This window comes from Aquila chrysaetos, chromosome 2 (genome assembly GCF_900496995.4).
Source record: "Aquila chrysaetos chrysaetos chromosome 2, bAquChr1.4, whole genome shotgun sequence".
In the NCBI taxonomy this organism is placed as follows: Eukaryota; Metazoa; Chordata; class Aves; order Accipitriformes; family Accipitridae; genus Aquila; species Aquila chrysaetos.
The window spans coordinates 52,392,094-52,413,324 of NC_044005.1; the positions used below are offsets into that span (position 1 = coordinate 52,392,094).

Sequence of the window (21,231 nt, forward strand, 5' to 3'; positions counted from 1 at the left end):
CAAGTAGATACATTCACCAACGCCCTGCTGAAGAATATTTGACCACCAAAACGAGAAGAACCATTAACATCCTGAATTAATGGGCTTAGTGGTTTTCAAATGAGGTATTTTCATGATGGACATGGTGTGGATTCAGCAAAGTTTGCCCTTTAACAAATGCAGCTTCAATTTCAAAGATTTGATTAGGTTTAATACCATTAGGGAACCATTACTGATTTTATGCTGTTGTTGTTAACTGCTTTAACTATCAGTTTCTGAACCAAAAATTGCAGACAGTTGGCTTGACCAAGAGTCAAGGTTTAGGAATGCAAAAGCAAATCCAAGGTACAGATGAGCTTCAGATGTGGACAGGCTTCACAGGGTTTAATAGGCTCTCCAGAGTTTGTCAGGTCACAGGGGCTTTTTTTTTGGGGGGGGGGGGGGTATACCCACATTTGTTTCTTTGTGGTTTTTGTTTGTTTTAAATACTTCTGGCATCAGTCAGAGCAACTGGAATTCATACAAGCAGTTATTGCATGCAACAATTAAAAAAAACTCAACAACAATCTTTTGTTTTATTGTATACCATTTACAAAAAAACAAAACAAATGAAAACGATCACCACCACGTGTTTCTAAAACAGCCAGATGTTCACAGTTTAAGAAGCCAAATAATACTACTACTTTTTTGTAAACGTTAATGGTGAAAGAACAATAATAATGGTTTTAGTCAATCATCATTAGTACTTGAAAGTACACATATAAATTAAATAAGACTCAAAAAGCTTGTACAATAAAATCTGCTATAAACAAAGCTAATTAAAAAGAACTGCTCTCAACCTGTGTTGTGGGTTTCATCTTGTTTTAAAATTAAAAGCAGTATTTATTTTTCTGAAGCATCCAAATGAATGTTCATATCCAGATGTCCTTACAAAGAAACACGATCTTCATTCTTTCCTCATTTTTTAATCTGTTTATATTATATTTTACTTCTGATTGTCTTTTTCTTCCTTGGCAATCCTCTTTGTCACACCACTGAAATACTTCTCACGGAAAGAATTGTGTCCCCTGTATGGCATATATTGACCATCCAACAAGTAAGAATGCTGATCTTGATCCTGCATGGTATCAAAATGCAAGCATTAGATTTTATGGGAGTATGTTCAGCATATATTGCCATTGGTTTTCCTCCAAACTTTTTCAAAGAATTACAAGCAAGAGTAAAGTTGGTTTTGGTTTGGTGTTTTTTTTGTTTGTTTGTTTGTTTTGTTTTTTGGGGTTTTTTTGGGGTTTGTTTTTTTTTACAATTCAATGGCAAACATTTAAGTCACTAGATTGATTAAAGAATTTAAAAATTAGAATGCTAAGGCTTCCATAAGGATTAACAAGAACATATACATCCTACTGCAAAGTCTTAACATTTAACAGAAATGAAATTCCGTATGCAATGGATTCTCATTTGACATTGATCAAATGCAAGCTGTAAGCAGACAAGGGGTTTTTGTTGGTGTTTTATTTTGGTTTATGTACTCATTCAAATGTTCATTATTCTACTCTGTACAGCAAAATGATGCACGTTGTCAGTACCAGACACTTAAAGTGTTAACAGCACTGTATCACTAGAAATATCTCAGCTAACATCACCAGAATCCAATCCTTGCATGAATGAATGATAGCACAGGTAATATGCCACACAGACTTTTATAAAGGAAAATATAAAGTTTAGTTTCCAGAAAAAATACCGTCTGGAGAATTCAACCACTCAGAGGTTTGTGGAAGGTGGATACAAACAGAAGAGGAACACAAATGACTGAAATGAGTTCCTACAGTAACCGAAGCGCAATCAGAGGATTTTTTTCTTGTACAGTATTCACATACTTCTGAAAGTTAAAGTTGATGCAGTAAATCCCTACACATAATACCTATTTGACATCAGCCAAGAACATAGTTTAGAAAATTGGCCCATTATATATACAAAGGTTTAGTTCATCATGTACTGTGGCTTTATACCATTAAGATACTTGTCAACTAATGTTATCAACACTGTAAGATAAACAATACATCACACTTTAATCTGAGTGCTAAAGAAAACTGATGGCAACTTTTAAAAATGGTTTTACACTTATGGTTGATGTCAGTTTATTATGCTCAATAGCAAGATGGAACTGAGATAAGCAGCCTCACATAGAACAACTGAACTGTGCAAAGAGAAAATAAAAACAAGCGTACGACAGAACTAAACCTCTGTTCCGCTAAATGTTTCTTCTCAATGCATCCTCACTGTCATAACCTTTTTAAGCAATGCAGCAACATACAGATTGGTTCGTTACTTAAGTTCACAGTTCAGAGTTATTTATTCATATTTGAAAATACGGTTACTGTGGAACGCTTTAGCATAAGTACTAGGAACATGGAAGTAGATTTAAGTCAATATTTTCATACTATGAAAGTATTACAATGCAAGGATTAACTGAATCCTAGTGGACAATCTCCCCCTCCAGCTATTCCAGCTATTCCTTTCCAGGCCCTCCCCTAGCAAGATCAACACCTCATCTTGCTTTGGATATCCTAATACCCACTCTAAAGGAGTGAAACAAAAGGTTTTTCAACACAGCAAGATGCTTGTGTGCATGTACAAGTGCCCTCTTCTGGACACAATGAGATATTCCTATGAAGTAGTTCTCATCTGCTATCCTAGCAGATACCAGTAGCATGCCACTGGCTTAAATTAACTTGCTAAATGTTAAGTGCCACGTGGCTATCTAACATGTAAAGCATGTACACCAGTAGCAGCAAATTAGTTCTATTTAAATACCGCACTGTTGGAAAATAGCAGGAGAAAATGACCTCAGTAAACCCTACTGCAGACATGGTACTATCGGTTGTCTTTTGGTCACCTGTCAGAGACTGCCATCTCCAAAGCCTTTCTCAGGCTGATAATCAACAGGCTTTGAACATGTCCATGGGGGAAAAAAAAAAAAATTTACTATAGGCAGACAGGAAACAGGGACGAATTAAGACGCCCTCCTCTCACAGCCAGCCTGTACCCACTTCTCCAGGTCTCTTATACAGGACCACTCTGAGGAAAAGAGCACTTAATTCTTTTCCTGAGTTTGCAAGTCAGAAATCCTTCTTTGACCTAAACTTATAATATATTTTTATAGCTTTGGGATGTGTTTTAACGATAATTCTACATAATTTGCTTGTTTTGAGAAACGGATGGGATATTTGACCCTGAAGGATAATGATATATGGGTCAACAGTATTTTAACATAAAAATTAATCCCCACAACCTCTAAGAGGTCGCACATCTGTACACCATTCATCTTGATTCCTTAAGTAACAAAATGCTGATTCAGGGTGAAGGGAGGAAGGAAGAAAGGAACTACCCCCCTCTACCCCCAAGCTGGTTAGGGCAAAGAGAGGATATGATATGTAAGACAACAAACTTCAAGTTAAACACAGCTGTAAGAGGACCATCTGCCTTCATCAAATGGAAACAGGTTTGGTGCCTCACTCCACAGCAGAATCCATTTTGTAAATCCAGGCCTCATCAAAAGCTATGCAAATCATTGCTCACTAGATGAGAGATCTGCAGTCAGGCACGGATTTCTTGGGAGAGCTTACAAAGGAAGCTCCTGGCCCATATCAAAATCATTCCAGCTTAAGAGCTTCCATTCCCTACCTCACCCCTGTACAGACATGACTGCCCCATAAAGATGGTAATTGCTTTAAAGAAAAATAACAGATTGGGAATTGCTCCTTAAAAAAGGGAAAAGAAAATAAGAAATCCTGAACTACCTGGAGATGCCACTCACTGTTGACATTTACTGGCCAAAACAGTTTTATGGCCAACATGGGAACTGATCAAAGTAAAAGGAATTCTTGGATTTCAGAGACTAATGATCCGAACAAATTCTAACTTAGGGTATTTTATATCTACACGGGGAGCTGAATGGGTACAATCTGAACACTAGGGATAGGCTGCATTTAACTCTACAGAGATAAGAACTGGTCAAAAATAATCTTCATGAAACGATTTGTTGTGACTATTTGGACTAGAATTTGCCTGGGCATGAGGCACCAGCTCGTTTCAGTAAGGAAGCCAGTCAAACATCCTCAGTTAAGCTCTATCTTGAGTAGCATAAATTGGTAGAATATGCACTCTAAGTATCCGACAGGAATGTTTTGCAGTAAGAGAAGATCTCTTATGGAGGGTGGCAGTGACAGTGTCAACTCTCCCTCAAGTACATTAACTGTCCAGTACAGTTAATATGGATGTTTTTTCCTTTCTCTTGCTTTTTTTAAAAAATAGTTTAAGTTCAGGGAATGGAGTTGAACCACAGTGTTTTAAAGGAGACAGTCTCTTTCCTCCTCTTAACATGACATACTTAGAGAGGCATAAGGAGTACTGCTTGTGATACACAGCTGCATCTAGGGATGAGTAGCTTTTGTCACTTATTTCCTTTAAAACAAGTGTACATAGTTTTCAAGGCATAAAGTTTGTAATTGGTTACTCAACACAAAACAGCAAGACTTCCCAAGAAATCATTTCCAAGACTGATCAGCAACGATCAGCCTACTTGGCATTGTCAGCTCTTTCCCCGGTCTGCCAGCACTACCAAGACGACAAAGACTGCTTCCTTTATTTGTAAAAGTCAGAACTGAAGATGTTCGTTAATCCCAGGTCATTCTTTACCATTATCCTTGGTTGTCACTTTGAATAATTTAAGTTCTCAAAACTTAAAAGTCTGCTCAAAAGAGCAGACTAATTGCAAACAACAGTTATCACATAAAACTTTTGCTCTGAAATGTTTTACGATGACTTCTGTGACAACTGAAAACCAACAAAGCTCTTGTCAAAGTGCACCCTACCAAACTGCTTTTAGCTAATTTGAGTTTTCAACTCAACACTTATTTGTTCTAAAGACAACACTAAAAAAGGTGTTACAGATCTCCAATAAGCAACAAAAGAGGTGAAAGAAAGAGGAGGAAGCTTAAAGATATCAAGAAAGCTTTGTTTTTCTTTAAATCTTGGCAAATACTAAGTGATATTCTAAAGGTTTTTATGAATCTAGCATGCCTCAGTTCAGCCCCAGGGTAATTACCCACATTCAGTTTTTGTTTAAGAAAGAGAGAAAAAAAAACTTCCTAGCCTTATCACAGCTTCCTACCACTCTACATCTGGTGCTAGACAGTAGCTACAGAAACCACTTGTACTAATGTTATACAGCTATAAACAACACTGAGCAGTTTCCAAATCAGGGTCATATCCAGGAACAGACACTGCTAAATTCAGTAGGAAAAATTCTACACCAGTAATGACTCTGGAGTGACCATGACACACAGAAATCCTGGACCCATTCAGCGTCGTGGATGTGTATGCCCGATGCTCCAGAGTCCTTTCACGGGCAGTCATATGCTCAGAATTCATCCTTCAGTCAAGTTTCCTGTTTCATCTTGCTATGTAATTTCTAGGTGTCTCTCGTAGCCCTTGTCAATTACAGATCTCTCCTCCAATATTTTTTTTAAGAAGTCCTGATGAGAAACTTCAGAACTAGGAAGCATGTACCAGCCAAATAGATACCATATATTTCTGTAAGACAGCCAGCAGAGGAATGAAACAAGTAATTCAGCAACAGCTGAAATAATTCAGCATGGGAAAATCAACAAGCCTCAGAAAACAGAAAGCTAGACATACTGTTGTAAAGAAAGGGAACACCAAACAAGCCTACAGTTAAACACTGTTAGTAAGTCCACCCCTTCTGAAAACAGCTGGTTGATCACCAGATAAAGATTCCCAAGAACCCTTGTGGTAATAATGCTGTAAGTTTTTTACACTCTAATTTTCCTATTGATTAACCACTTACCAGATATTTGACATTTAAATACAAATGATGACAATTCAGATATAGGTGGCACAGACTGAGACCTTTCAGCCTTATGTAACTATATTTTTTAAGGCTTTTTAAAAATAAACTGGCACAATGGCAGGTATATTTTCACTTGATTTGGGCTGGAAAAATCGGTTCAAACCTCCTCTGACCTAAAGCAGAAGACTGGACTCCTACTAGATCACAGTCAACAGACATTACAACACGAATCTACTTGGCCAACAGCTTCTCATTCTTCCACTACTGCTGTATTTCAGTTCTTACATAAAAATGCCTACAGTCTTTGGAGAGCTGAACTGGTGTTTTTACTGATTCAAAAAAAAAAACAAACCCCCTCCCTTCACAGTTCAATGAGGGTAGACTCACACACAGTCCTGCCTGCTATAATATCAATTAGAAAGTTTTATTTGAGGTTTAAAGAGATGTTGGGGAGATCCATATCCATTTAATACCAGAAGAAGGGACACTAATGTCCACAGAAAAAAGTAATACATCAGGCTAGTAAGCTCTCACCTCATATCACTTCTGTTTTGCTCCTCTCCCGTTCCACAATCTGATTCTTCACTTCTGTAATTCTTCTGCCTTCAGAGTTTTAGAAGACTACAAGTTGCTAGCTGGCTACAGCTAGCTGCCCTCTACAACAACTGCCTTCATTCACTTTTATTATTATCACCATAATTTAAGATTGGGGAGGAGGGGAGTTACTAATGACCACCGTGGCTGTCCAAAAAAAGCGTTAAATGTTAAAAAACAAACAACTCTTCTGCTCATATCGTGCACATGCTGGAAAAGCCTATTCATATCAACTCTGTTCAGTAAGAAATCTTTTCCAGTTGGCACGATTTCATCATAAACTTAAATAGAACAGACTGGATGCATACAAGACAGTGAGTTATATACCACCTTTTGTGAGGCTTTTAATCCAACATTTATGATCTTCATGCTTGTGATTAAGTACAATAGATCAATACTTCAACTATTCACTTTTTACATTCACTTTGGTCTCCTTTATATTACAAGCACAATCAAATTGCACCACCAATTTCATGTTCAGTAACTGATTGAATTAATCTCCAGTTAAGAGTTTAGAGTGTTGATAGTGAAATCGAATTTGCTGTGAAATCTGGAATTCATTATTGGTGGCAAACACTGGGGAAACCGGAGGACTGCATAATGACACTACATGATTTGTAAAACTTCTTAGCCACTTGTGAGTACTACGCTAAGCTGAATTCAAAGGCACTTGTGAGTGCCTGTTACAAACCAGTTTAGTAAAGCAGACAGGAACTGTCTGGAAATATAAATGCTTACATATTCATAAAAATTCATTCTTTCATTTAGGAAAAAGAAAAAATGGCCAAAGCTCCGACTATTGAATTTTATGATCGTAATTGGTGGGTCAGAAGTATCCAATTCAAAGGTTGTTCAGGATATTAAAACAGGAAAAAACATGTCCCAGGTAAGGGACACTGGGCTGGGAAAATCTTAGATAGTTAGATGCCAAACAGCAAGCAGGCACTAGCTAAGGAGTCAGTATGTATTTGTTATTTGGAAAAGTTTTGCATCATCAGAAACAGTACATGGGTTCTGGTATCTTTAAATTACCTAAAAGACATCTGGAGTCCTGAGTGTAAGCACCTGCAGTTTTATCTAAGCAGTAAGCCTGCCAACTAGACTCAGGTGCTCAGAGTTAAGCATTTCCAGACATGAACCTCTCAAAGCATGTACTGAAGAACAGGTGATGCACAAGAATAACAAATGATGAAAGTCTATTTGCAGAAAGGTGGATATATTTTTTTAAATTAGAACATGTTATCCTACAGCACTGGCGTTAATAAAACTCCTGCAGAAAACCTCCAATGAACACCCTGAGACATGCATGTCAAAAACTTCCATAATTTACCCTCTTGGCTCGCTACTGGTAAAGTTGGCAGCTCTGGCTCGGAACTCCACATACAATGTTTTAAAAAACATTCAGGTGTTGCTTGAGAATCTCAGTCATCATTAGCATTATGAATGCAGTACTGAAACCATGCTGTGTTATTAGAGCAAGCACCATGCAGACAAAGCAGTCTGACTGTATCTCCTGTCATTTAAAATAGCTCTTCCAACTGACAAGGAATGTACTAAAAACACTTGCTCACTGTTTGCATGTGTTTTCATTAACAATTTGCTTCACCTTTGTTTAGCATCTGTCCTGATTTCGGCTGGGACAGAGTTAATTTTCTTTCTAGTAGCTGGTATAGTGTTGTGTTTTGGATATAGAAGAAGAACAATGTTGATAACACACTGATGTTTTCAGTTGTTGCTAAGTAGCATTTACACTAAGTGAAGGATTTTTCAGCTTCTCATGCCCAGCCAGCAAGAAGGCTGGAGGGGCACAAGAAGCTGGGAGGGGTCACAGCCAGGACAGCTGACCCAAACTGGCCAAAGGGGTATTCCATACCATGGGACGTCATGCCCAGTATATAAACTGGGGGGAGTTGGCCTGGGACGGGGGGGAGCAGATCGCTGCTCGGGAACTAATTGAACATTGGTCAGCGAGTGATGAGCAACTGCATTGTGCATCACTTGTTTTGAATATTCCAATTCTTTTATTATTATTATTGTCATATTATTATTATTATTATTATCATCATCATTCTTATTATTTTCTTCCTTTTCTGTCCTATTAAGCTGTCTATCTCAACCCACAAGGTTTAGTTTGGGGGTTTTTTGTTGTTTTGTTTTTTGGGTTTGGTTTTTTTTATTCTCTCACCCATCCCACTGGGTGGGAGGAGTAAGCAAGCAGCTGCATGGTGCCGGCTGCGGTTAAAGCACGAGAGCATCTCTTTTAACAGTATTCTAAGTGAGAGAAGCAGCAAGAATGCAAAGGAGACCTGAATGCAATATTCCCTGGTCCCAATGCCTCAGGAGAGGCACTTGGCATGTCCCAAAACAAAAAAAAGCCAATGTGCTTCACTGTACTTATATCACAGCTACAATATTATTTCAAAAGCTAAAAAAGTACCACTCCAAAAATGAAGTGACAGAATTGTATACAGTCTATCTGTACTGCAAGACCCACAAAGGCATTTAGTATTTACTTGGGCATCAAATTACACTTTGGAATCAGTGGGAACTTAGGCATCTAGGCATCTCTGTGTGTCGGATTCACAGAGTTCAGTTTTCCAAGAAAAGCATATGCAGCTTTCACAAGTAACCGTAAGTTCAAAGATCTCTCTCTCACTATTAAGCAGCTTGCTCAGGATTAAAAGTTCATCAAAACCTGAGGAGAAAAAGGAAAAGACCAAAACCAGAACACTCCCCTAAATCACTACCCAATTTATTTAAAAAAAACATGTGGCAATTTTACAAAAGCTCTAACTCCCATCATAAAAAACTCAAGTGTGATAGAAATAAGGATCAAATGCTGAATACAACAAACTTTTCATGAATGCAATAGCTAGTATTTTACACAATATAATCAAGAATTCAAGCTTACCTTGAATTCTTTCACCTTTTCCATGGTTATCAGGCGCCTTGATGTGTGGCTGGAAAGCATCTGCTCACAGTTGCTAATAAGTTTCAGGCATGGGTGGCGGGGAATGATCTCTTCTGTGTATCTGGAAGAAATAAACATTCATAGAGCTGTAAGCTCATGAATTGGAAGACTTGCGTCTGAAACTAAATTCATACAGATTCTTCACAAAATGGCTCACACTAGAAAGTTGCTGTGCATTTTAATCTATTAAAGAAATTCAGGTATTGGTGCTCCAGAGTTTTTACATCATGTATTCCAATCATCTTGTGACATAAAACGTGTAGAATAAATTAAAACCTCACAGTAAAGACACACCCACACACATTTCCTACATGTATTTACATGATGTTAATGTATGCACACAGGCCTGCCTGTGTCATTTCAAGGAGAAAATACCTCAGCCTATCAGAAATAATAACTTATCCAATCAGAGCTGTAATTTTAAAAATGTATTCCACAGTCAACATATATAAAGTTGCAGGAACAACAGACTTAACTCTGGCTCCCTAAAAGGAGACCATTATGCTTCAATTCCAAAACATATTAAACCAGCTCTCATTAGACAGTGACATTCCTGGACTTCAAAATTTGGTGTTACAAGTTTATCACATTGTAATTACTTTTTCTGAAGGGAAGAAACAAAAATCAATTATCTTTTAACATCAGATGGTAGCAACACTGGCTTGCAATTAAATCCTATCTATAGAAGCAAGCAGTTAGTGTTTTAAATGCCCCCATCTCATAAGCATACTATTTTCTATAGAAACAGCTTTCTCTAGATTGCTTTCAATCCTTCTATTTCTCCAAATGCTGAAAGAGGAATTTAAGGATTTAAGGGCTTTGCATGGGACTACAGGAGCTAGAAGCATTGACCTAGCTAATAAGATAAGTATGAGAACAGACATCCTTCCTATATACTGAAATATAGATCAGCTATTTAGTCTTAGTTTTTGTAATAAACTTTCCTGTAATAGTTACAACATAATACTGAAAATGGTATATGGTATTGTCAGTGACTATGATTTCATGTAAAATGCTTGCTCTCATGATTCCCCAATGCTTGGGGGTCAACAGAAGTCAGACATTAAAAAGCAGAACTAAACAACTTTCACACCTAGCACATGAAGTTAAAAGATACAAAGGAGGAGCTTCACATTTTTCCTGTGAAGGAGTAGATTTTCTGAATGCACTTTACAAAGTAAATGTATTGTTCTGGGAGAAAGAGAAGTCACATGTAACACAACTCAAAATAGGATCCATCTAGCTGCTGATGGAAATCTTGACATTTCTTAAAGATAATATGAGCTGTTAAACAAGTAAGACAATACCAAATACAGACTTGTAAATAGGAAAAAAATCAAACAGTACTGCCTCTTTGCATTGTTGCAAAACGTCCAGATCGCAAAACAACCTTTCAGTTGCTTCTCACGTGTGGAATCAAGCCACTACTTCTGCTAGGTGAAGTCAGAACATGCTTCTGACAAAGGAGAATCAAATTAATTCTCAGCTGTTTTTTCTATTACACAAGACTTTTGATGCATCTAGTACCACCAAACTGCCTCTTTCTCTTACAAAGGTAGGCACTCTGCCACATCTTAAAAGTCTCTCTTCATAACCATATAAAAGCCTGACTGCAAAGGAATTAAAAGAATTCAGACTCAACAATGATTTCAATGTCAGATTGAAAGAGTAAACTTTGGAGCAAGATGCTATCTTGCAGAGGGAGAGATCATTATCACTTTGTTAAAAAGCCTTGTCTGTTAGCATTAATGCATATATTTCTACATTCTTTCAGGTAAAACTCAGAACGTTATCAAGTAAGAAATATAGTAGCAGTGGTTTTAACAGACATCCATTTTAATCCTGTTTCATTTTTGAGTTAAGATAATACACAAAGATCTCAAATAACACACAAACCTGATGGCAGGTGCTGCCAAGGGATATTTGATAACAAAACATATTAGTAGACAGCATCTTATCTTCCCCTCACATACTTGCTTTAATGTTTGTTCCTGTGTTCATCATTATAGCTGAAAATAAAGTGACTACACTAATATTCTGTGCTGATATAGTGACTTCTGTATTTCAATTCATAGTAGTATATACAAATTCACTTTTTAAGAGGCATCCCAACTAGAGCTTGAGATAGCCAACCTCCCCAAAACAGCAACTAAAGTAGAATCAGAATGTGCAGTTCATAGTTACCTAAAGTTAAACACTTTATACTGCTGTACTGAGGAAGCATGCTCCTAGCAATGTTCAGTGAGCAGACAAAAAGCTCTGGTATCTTGACAAACAGAATAAACTCAGTAATTCCAAAGACAGTTTATTGACATGGAAGTCTAAGAATTCACAACCACACATGGTCTGTCAGGTTTAAGCATGTATAGACAGACATTTTGAACAATTAGCTACAATACTGTTAATGGCATTCATTGTTTTGTTTGTGAATAGTCTTACAAGAAAAAAAAGCCTAAGATACAAATTCTATCATTAAAAAAAAACCCACAAGCTGCTAAGTGCACTATTCTGTTATGGAAGCATGTAACAGAAATGGCTCTCTCTGATTTCCAAATTTTCAAAACAGCATGTGATAATTGTATGTAGGACTGTCACAAGCCATTTCCATGGTGAAACCAGGGACAACAACCACTTTATGTATCAGTATATTTTGACTATACATAGAAACATGTGACATTGTAGAAGCTACCTTCAGAGCAAATCTACATCTGGAAGACACTTAGAAACAGTTACTGTACATCAACTCCCCACTTTACTGTGAAACAGCTTTGGGAAAAACAAAAAAAACAAAACCAAAACAAAACAAACCCCTCAAAACCTTATCTAAGAGACGCTGAAGTAAGATATGCAAACAGACGTCTTTCCTTTTAAACCCAGTTCTAATCCCAGGCTGCACTACTGAGCAGACAGCATCCTGCAGTCTCTGCTGGCCTCTCTCGTCCTTAACGGGGCTGCTCCCCTACGCTTCCTGCCTCTCGCTGCCATCTCTTGCTCACTTGACTTTTGATTTCTCAGAAGAAAGCTAAATTAGTAGTGCCAAACCCCAAAGAGCCAAGAATGTTCTCTTACAGGACCTTGTCGTGCACCTCTATCAACTACTCTGGTAGAAACACATACTAATAAGAGCCTTGCCAGTACTATCTTAGAAATCTATCTGCACCTTGAAAGTCTAATTTTCTAAGCTTAAACTTCAACCCATTGGACATGCATTTACAAGGACATGTGAAGGTTTTTTCGGTAATAGTCAGGAATTATCTCCACCCAAAAACCTTATTTCAAAATCTGCTTTCCCTCCTACAAAGTTTTGAAATATGAAGTCTGAGCATTACTCTTAAGTGCTAGTACTATGGAAGTTCCAGCTCTACTATGCCCCAAAAGAAAGCACAGTGAGAATGTAGCACCCATTCTGATATACTACATACCAGAAATCAAGAATACATACTCAGGCCTGTAAATCGGCAGCCAATAAACTAGTCTTCCTCCCATCACCAGATATTCTGCCGCAAACTTCAACAGGTCAAAAAAGATGTCACTTAGATGATAACTGGATGAAACGAAGATGTGATTGTCTGTGCTAAACAAAAAATTTACAAGTGTAAACATAAAAGCACATTTAAAACCTGCATTTTTAGTTAAACAAACAACAAAAAAAAAACCTAAACAAAAAAACCCCAAACCACAAAATAGCACTACCTGAGATTTGCAAAACTACCTAAGACAATTCAGGAATACAACTTCTACTATGAGGAATATGACTTCCCAAATTCCTCTACTGGCTCTTTAGACTATCATCGTTAGTACTTGTGGAGGTCAAAGAATCACAAGCATGTAGGGAATAGTTATTTTGCTCAGCATCTTTCTTAAGGGCAATTTAGAGTAAAGGGCAGAAGACAAGGAAGGCCAGGCAGTGGAGAAGCCATGTGTTATCTCTGAAGAGAAAGGAGCAGTGGAAATCCAAGAGAGAAGATTAAGGTAAAATAGAGGTATTCCATTTTAGACTGATTTTGCAGCTTGCAGGGACTGAAGAGAACTTTCTGAGAATATGAAACACAAGGTAATGGTGGTTTACAGAGACGAGAAATAGGATCTGAAATCTGAATACATGCAAATGATAAGCAGGGAGAACAAAAAAACAAGAGGATTTCAGGAAGTCGCATACTAGTTTTGCAAACAGAACCAAAAGGGCTTTTCTGCTTTAATTATTATTACTATCATTTTTTTTAACTGCTGACAGCCAACCAAGAAATAATAAAGATTCTAAAACTATGACTGTGTTTCCATTAAGACATTTATATTCTACAACCGACAAAACAGTTTACCTACCTTCTTTCAGCTGACTTAACTGTTTCCTTTTGTGAACCCGTTCTGCGAGTAGCTTCTCTGATACCATATGGTGCTATACAAAGCAAATGCATAATGCAGAGATAAGAACCTCACCCTTTGTCAAACTAACATACAATTATATTATACACACACAACAGTGCACAAACTGTGGCTTATACAAAGTTAAACAAAAAGAAAAGCTTTTACAAAGTGAAAGTCGGTAAGGGTAATTTCTTCAAGATCTATTAAAAGTTTCTTGCTCCAAAAGGTTACTTTAAAACTGTTTCAAAGAAAGCCCTTCAGCTGAAGAGGCTTCTAGCAGCCAGACATTTGCTACACTACAAAGGACAATGCTTTTCTGTTTTGTTCATTAAAAGATACTCCTTACATTTCCAACATGTGACAAATGATCCCATCCTCTTTTGACAGACACAAACATCTCTCCTATAGCACTTAGCTAACCTTTTTCAAAATGAAATTGTATATATTGGAATTTCTTGCCAACACATTACACAAATAGTAATTCTCACACAGACAGAGAAGAGCCAGAGATGGCTTTCTCTCACACATTTCTACACATTTCTAATAGCATAACATACTTATTTCATGTTCAACACATTTCTTTTTGTGAGATGCGTTTCAGCATCATGGAAGCACGAATATAACCATTTTGTAAACAAAATAGTAAGAACTGAGTTTGCAAATGTGTCACAAGTCATATTAATATTCTATATTGTCTTATTGCCAAACAGGCCAAATAAAAATTAGCAGGCAACCCACAAAGTCACACTTCCTACTGCTAATTAATATGAATGTGTCATCCTAAGAGCCAGCACTAGAGATCAGAAATTGCTGTATCAAGGTCTTTTATTTAATCCCTTAGCCTCTACTCCCTCTCATGCATTACAAATGTGTTAAGTACATAGGTTTCTAAAAGATCAGAGGATCCTTTCAAACTGCTAGTGCTTCTAGTAGTTAAGGGTATCGGAAATGCATTAAAATTTCTCTTTGGAAACATTCCAATAAGCACTTAACATAAGTCGCCAGAAGTTCATCAGAGCTGCATGGCAGATTCCAGCGTGTTGCACATCAAGTCCAAACAGCAACATGGACCATTCTGATAAGAAGTCTCTGTGCATCAATAAAGTTATGCCTTTACTGAATAAGACTTCTTTGAAGGATGATTTTCAGCCATACTGATTTCTACTGGCAAACATAGTATTCTCTCCATGGAAGAAAGTATTATCACCAGCTCCGTTACATGTTTATAACTATCTTTAAATTAATGCAGAGACATCAAATGCAGATCTGATTTCCACAGCGCAGCTCTCAATGGTCATCTTTTGTAATATGGAAACTGCAGATCTGAGCACTCATCAAGACATTAAATCAATGTACATAGGCATAGACCTAGGCAATGATCTTTTAGTCATCGTTATTAGGCAACAAAAAGCATGAACAAACTTACGATCTGTAATGATTGCATCAAACAGCATCCCTTTTCGCCATATTGGTCTTGAAGAATCAGAAACTAGTGCATCAAGGTAATATTTCTCTAAACCATACTGTCGGAGATTAGCTCTGATATTTTCATCTGGTCCTCTCCATTTCTGGTTCTTTCTGCTTGCCTTGCCTGGGGTAGAGGCGGGGACACGGAACAGAAAAAAAAAGCATACTCAACAACAAACTATTTTATAAGAAAAGCTTTCATATGCTCTTATCATTTAATTTAAAGGAAAATAATTAAATATCACATACAAACCCAGAGTTTATCTCCTGCCTTATTTTGCTCACTGTCACAAGTATTTGTGACAAACTTCACAAGTAGCAAGGAATAATGAAAATAAATGAGACAAGTTCTGCTGCACCATCTACACAAGGGCGTCACAGAACACGTTTACAAAAATGTTGGTTTGTAAGATGTTCTCACTATGCATCAATCATAATCCTGTCCAATAAATCAGATACAATTTCCACTGCAGTTTTTCAGAGAAGTAAGAATGGGATTAGACTTCCTGGGTTAGATTACGAGAAGCTTCCTACATCACAGGCTAAGAAAGCACACAGCTGTTGTAATTACTATTTGGAACTTTGTTTTAGTTTTCATTATTCCTTTTATTAAATATTTCCTGCTTAAAAAATAAGTGAATAGCTTAGCTAGGATACATGTAAATTTGTCAATAAAAATAAGCATGACCAAATAAATCCTGTGAAGATTAATGTTGCTTTAAAATCCACTAAGTATTGTCTGCTACCATCAGTATTCTTAAATTCCAGAGAGTAAGATTTCAGTGGCTTAGAAATATTTAACATACCTAATCCATGGATTGTGTTGTAATCTATATCAGCACCACACACATACGCTCCAAAGTGAGCTGAGGAGATTAGAAGGCCACCTATAAAGGGAAGAAAAGGGGAAAAGTATAAACTGCTGTCATAAATGTTATCTGTGTTAAGATTTTTTGCTCAGGAACTTCAGGAGTTTATACCAATAGCACACTAGACCCAAAGCTAGACCCAAGAAAAAAAAAAAAAAAAGAAATAAAAAGAGAATTAAAACTACCAACCAGTTAGAATCACTATGCAACTATAATCAGAAATAATAACACTAAGTTCCTTGTCTGTTATACCTGATCTTCCTTATTTTGCTATGCCTTATGTCACCCCTTATCTCTGGAGACTGTTCTTAGGAGTTCGTTTAAGGTTTTCTGTATTTCAAGGCAATAAGATCCTTTAATCGTTACATGAACCAAAACTTTTAATTCTACTCTGCAAGGAGCAGAATTTCAAACTGTTGGCAAACAATCTGAAAAATCATCACCAAACAAATGGCAATTCTACTGTGCCTGTTCTCAAAGTCAGTCTCCTTAACTGTGTCTAAAATCAAGCTTGTATAATGTGGCCATTCCCTGAGTAAGAAGCAATGGTCAAGAACCTTGTAAATGTAAGTATCTCCAAAGTAAGCATCTCCAATGTAAGCAGCAATATCAAAAAAGTTTCCGTAATTGTTTTTCAGTGTGAAAGCTATATACAGATGCATTTTTTCTGTGAGTGTGCCACCTGTTTTGTCAGTACATTTATTAGCATACTCATCCTGCAATAAAATTAATTTTTTAATCACTACTATTGTGATCTGCTTTCCTAATTAAAAAAACCAACTACCAAAAACGCATGTGTGATTTCCCCTTGAAACTGGGCGATGGTTGAATAGCCCACAGAAAAGAGCAAATGACATTATCTTGTTAACAGCTTCCAAATGAAAAAAAAAAAGGACAGACAGCAGAAGATTACTGTCCTGGTTTCAGCTGGGATAGAGTTTATTTTCTTTCTAGTAGCTGGTATAGTGTTATGTTTTGGATACAGTATAAGAACAATGTTGATAACACACTGATGTTTTCGGTGTAAACACTGCTTAGCAAAACCTAAGTCAAGGATTTTTCAGCTTCTCATGCCCAACCAGCAATAAGGCTGGAGGGGCACAATAAGCTGGGAGGGGACACAGCCAGGACAGATGACCCAAACTGGCCAAAGGGGTATTCCATACCATGGGACATCATGCCCATGACCCCCCACATAAACTGGGGGGAGTTGGCCTGGGGGGCCGATCACTGCTTGGGAACTAACTGGGCATCAGTCAGCAAGCGGTGAGCAATTGTACTGTGCATCACTTGTTTCATGTATTCCAGTTCTATTATTATTATTATTGTCATTTTATTATTATTATTATCATTATTATTTTCTTCCTTTCTGTCCTATTAAACTGTTCTTATCTCAACCCATGAGTTTAACTACCCCCCCACACACACCAATTCTTGCCCCCATCCCACTGGTCGGGGCCAGGGACGGGGAAGTAAGCGAGCACGGCTATGTGGTGCTTAGTTGCTGGCTGGGGTTAAACCACGACAATTACCAGAGCTGTGTTGTCGAGTCGTTAATAAGGAGGTACATAGCTAACAAAATGGTTTAAAACAGAACAGTGACTGAGAACAAGGTTGTGAACCCCACACGACTGATGTTAACTGCTTATGGATACAAACGGTCCTGCTAAAATAAAGGGGACGATCGCTCCAGGACGAAGAGTTCACCAGCACAGGGAACAACATGCAAGCTAGCTGTGCGGGTGACACCAGTTCTCCCACTCACCAGCAGCATGGAGAGAAGCATCTCAGGCGGCTGCATTGCCCCACGCCACCCACTCAGCACCAACAAATCCCTAACACGCACTGTGTGCGCAGGCTAAAGATCCCATCTCAGGGCACTAGAAAACTCCTACACCATATGCTAATGAACTCTACCAAAACTGAAGCTGAGGGAGAAAGAAAAAAAAAAAAAAATTCCTCTGCTTTTTCTTGTGAAATGGATCAGGGAAAAGCAAGGTTACTCACCCCAGAGGAGTCACCCATTTCCCTTCTTGGCTGCAATCCCTCAGAACAGATGGGCAGTACCTCCAGAGGGTCAAGACAAATTTAGCTAGCCCTGACCCCAAGTATGGCATACCACCCAGTCCTATAAAAAAAGTAAGAAGAAAGTACTTTGCCCATCTAAGAATGTTTTTAATCACAGGGAAAAAGAAGTTAGGAAAACATGAACTTACAGCTTTTAATAAGTCTCAGCTGGTACTAGTTCAATTGTGTTCAAACAGAAGGTGCATGAATACCTAAATACTCTAATACAGCCAGCCCTTTGACCTACTGTATCAAACAGATGTATACAAAGGGTTGATCGCAGAATCATCGTGTCCCCTGATGACTATTAGCAGAATGATGATGGCACCGAATGTCCTGCCTTTACCATAGTCTATTGCCCCCACTTCTTCAGCACAGAGAAGGGTCTGGTCATAGCACTACCCTCCAGGATGTCAAAGAAAAAATTCCTGTCATTTGTAATTATGCAGTATCACAAATTGGCAAAGGGAAAGTAGGGACAACTATCTTGCAAAGGTACAAACAAGCAGCTTACTGAGATAACTTGAACAGATTGTCTAGGAGGAAATACGAAGTATTCAGGTAACAGACTTGATTTATTCTTCCAGAAACCTTCAGGCTTCCTTCTGCCCAACACTGAGGAAAGAATATCTAAATAGTTTATGGAAGTTATGTTTTAGAACTCAAAAACAATCCTAGCCATTCCAGTTCTGGTTTACAAAAAAGGGGAATCAAGTCTCTTAAACCAGCCTGGTCAAAAGCACTTTTTATTCCAAGGACAAATTGCAATTGTCCACTCTTACACTAACACGGAAGACTTGTGATTTGGCTCATCCAGCAAAACCAGTCTGTTTCCAACAAGCAAGCACCATTTTGCAAGGCCATTCTGATTTGATACTATTTACCTTTTCAGCATAAAAACCAGGAAGAAATCAAGCCAGGTATTAATTAAAGTTGCACCAATAAAGAAATCTGAACTGCAGTTTCTTCGAACTACTCCTTTCCAAACCCATCAGCTCAGACTCACTGCATCACTCTCAATTCTGAGCTACCTCCCAAAATTCCAGGGGCAGTGCACTGTTGCACTGACAGTCTTGAAAATCCTCTAAAGGACCTCAAGAGACAATTGAAATTCCTGGGGTTTACTCACCTAAAGTTGGTGCAAAAGCCACTGTTTTGTTGTTTAGTCATAAGTACACTTTACTGACAAATGGCGTGCCACTCAGTATCTCCAGTGTCCCTATGTACCTTTAATCTCAAGCTTATATATTACAGATGTCTAGTGCAATAAAACCACAAAAATTGCAATTCAAATCATTAGGCAATTTGGGGAGAATTTTGTATACATTACCTTTTGAACTGAAACACAACATTTATCTTCAATTTCTATAGCTTCACCACTTCTCTGTGATTTTTCTTTCTCTAGCTTTACCCTTCCTTTTTTTTTTTTTTACTTCGATTTTCACTCCCAAGAGAATGAATGCTCTCAGAGAATTTTTTGTGATTTAGGTTTAGCATATTTTTGTAAAAAGACACAAAACTACAGATAGCAAAATAAAACAAACTGCTTAGAGATGAAGTAGAGGAATCTCCTCAGCCTTTCAAAGGGTACTACCTATGTGCAAGGAACACAAGGAAGAGGAGGAGGAGGAGGAAATTTCATAAGACATTATTATGCACACACACAAAAAAAAAAAAATCAGGTTTTATATGAAGAAAAATTTAAGACAAAAACATCTAGTTCGCCGAAGCCCTGTGTTTCTGAAAATATTATATCCCTGATCTGTTTTGCGTGGTACAGAGAAGCCACATGCTAATAAGAATTTGTCCTACTAGTGACCCTGTGGTGTTGCCTCCTCTTTCCCTAACTTCTCTGCAGTGATTTCTGCAGTTAATTCTCTTCATCCTCCCATTAATATATTTCTGTATGCATCTTACACACGGTTTTCTTGATCAAAGTTTAGCAAAATACAGGTCCAAAACACAGCCTTTGCTATGCTTTTGAAGAAACTACTATAGGTAGCTCAACACAATATACTCTTGTACAATTAAATGGCACAACCTGACACAATAGATCTTCTATTTCACCTGCAAAACGTCCGAGTTTCCCTTAGGTAAAAAGGACTTCTATGCCACACACAGTAATATGTGGAATAAAAGCTCCCCCTCCTGGCTTAACTAAGAAAAGTTCAGCTGGGGGCGAATGCATGGTGTGAATAATATTATCCTGAAGATGAGACGTGATGGTACAAGGAACTGATCACTATTGAATGCTATGGCCAAACTATTGCTATATTACATTATACGTCCAGAAGTGCCCTCAGCACTCCTCTAAATAGCCACCTCCAAAAATGCTGCTCCTTGTAACATTCTGAAAGTGGCTGCAGGGAGTGCTCTATCCAAATTTCAGTTGTTAGTCACTTTGGATCTTAAGCAGTTCATGTTTAAGCCATGTTACATAAAATAATACAGTGAAGATAGATTTGTCAGAAGCATTTACATCTTCTGAAGTTGATCTCCCTCCCCCAAAATCCCTTTCAAGTTAACAAAATATTCATTTTATAATCACCATTTTGCTTTTGGCATCACCTCAAGTATCAGTCAAGCACCAGAAGCTGCTGCACCAGGTAAAAGTATGGTGCGAGCAGTTAACACAATTTCCCAGTTTTTCCCGCCACCAGAAAAAAAAATGTATATATACCTGTTCCAACAAATGGATCATATACAACATCATTGGGTTTTACTCTCCCATGGTTTGCCATAATGAAAGACAGGCAGGCATCCATGCTCGTATTTCCAATGAAGTGTCTCTTTTTTACACTATAAGACTCAATAAGTTCTCTTTGGCCATCTGCAATCTGTTGAAACATTTAAAATCACTGTCAGGTCTTAGATACAAGATATAAGCAGACATGCTAACAGACTTGCTTAAGTGGCACCATCCAACAAACAGGTAACTCTTCATTTCATAACACATCACCTTGCTTTCTGCCATCTGAAAATATGACAGACTTCTTTCCAAGCAACAGATATCTTGGTTCAACACCTACATAAATTCTTCAAGACAG

At 37.7% G+C, this 21,231-nt stretch overlaps 1 protein-coding gene across 3 annotated transcripts in view; it reads right to left on the reverse strand.

Moving 5' to 3' along the window:
• Positions 1-540: 540 nt before the first annotated feature.
• Positions 541-21,231, reverse strand: part of TRMT11 (tRNA methyltransferase 11 homolog) — a 28,367-nt gene continuing 7,676 nt past the window's right edge. For 2 of the 3 annotated variants that reach the window (XM_030032183.2, XM_030032198.2), the window contains 7 exons: positions 20,865-21,021; positions 16,055-16,135; positions 15,208-15,372; positions 13,740-13,812; positions 12,859-12,990; positions 9,357-9,477; positions 541-1,096 (listed from right to left, as the gene is read on the reverse strand). In XM_030032183.2, the coding sequence (XP_029888043.1) occupies positions 965-1,096; positions 9,357-9,477; positions 12,859-12,990; positions 13,740-13,812; positions 15,208-15,372; positions 16,055-16,135; positions 20,865-21,021 (861 nt within the window). In that variant the 3' untranslated portion in view covers positions 541-964. Of the gene's footprint in view, positions 1,097-9,356; positions 9,478-12,838; positions 12,991-13,739; positions 13,813-15,207; positions 15,373-16,054; positions 16,136-20,864; positions 21,022-21,231 lie in introns of all 3 variants that reach the window. The other variant, XR_003925942.2, reaches the window with a different exon arrangement.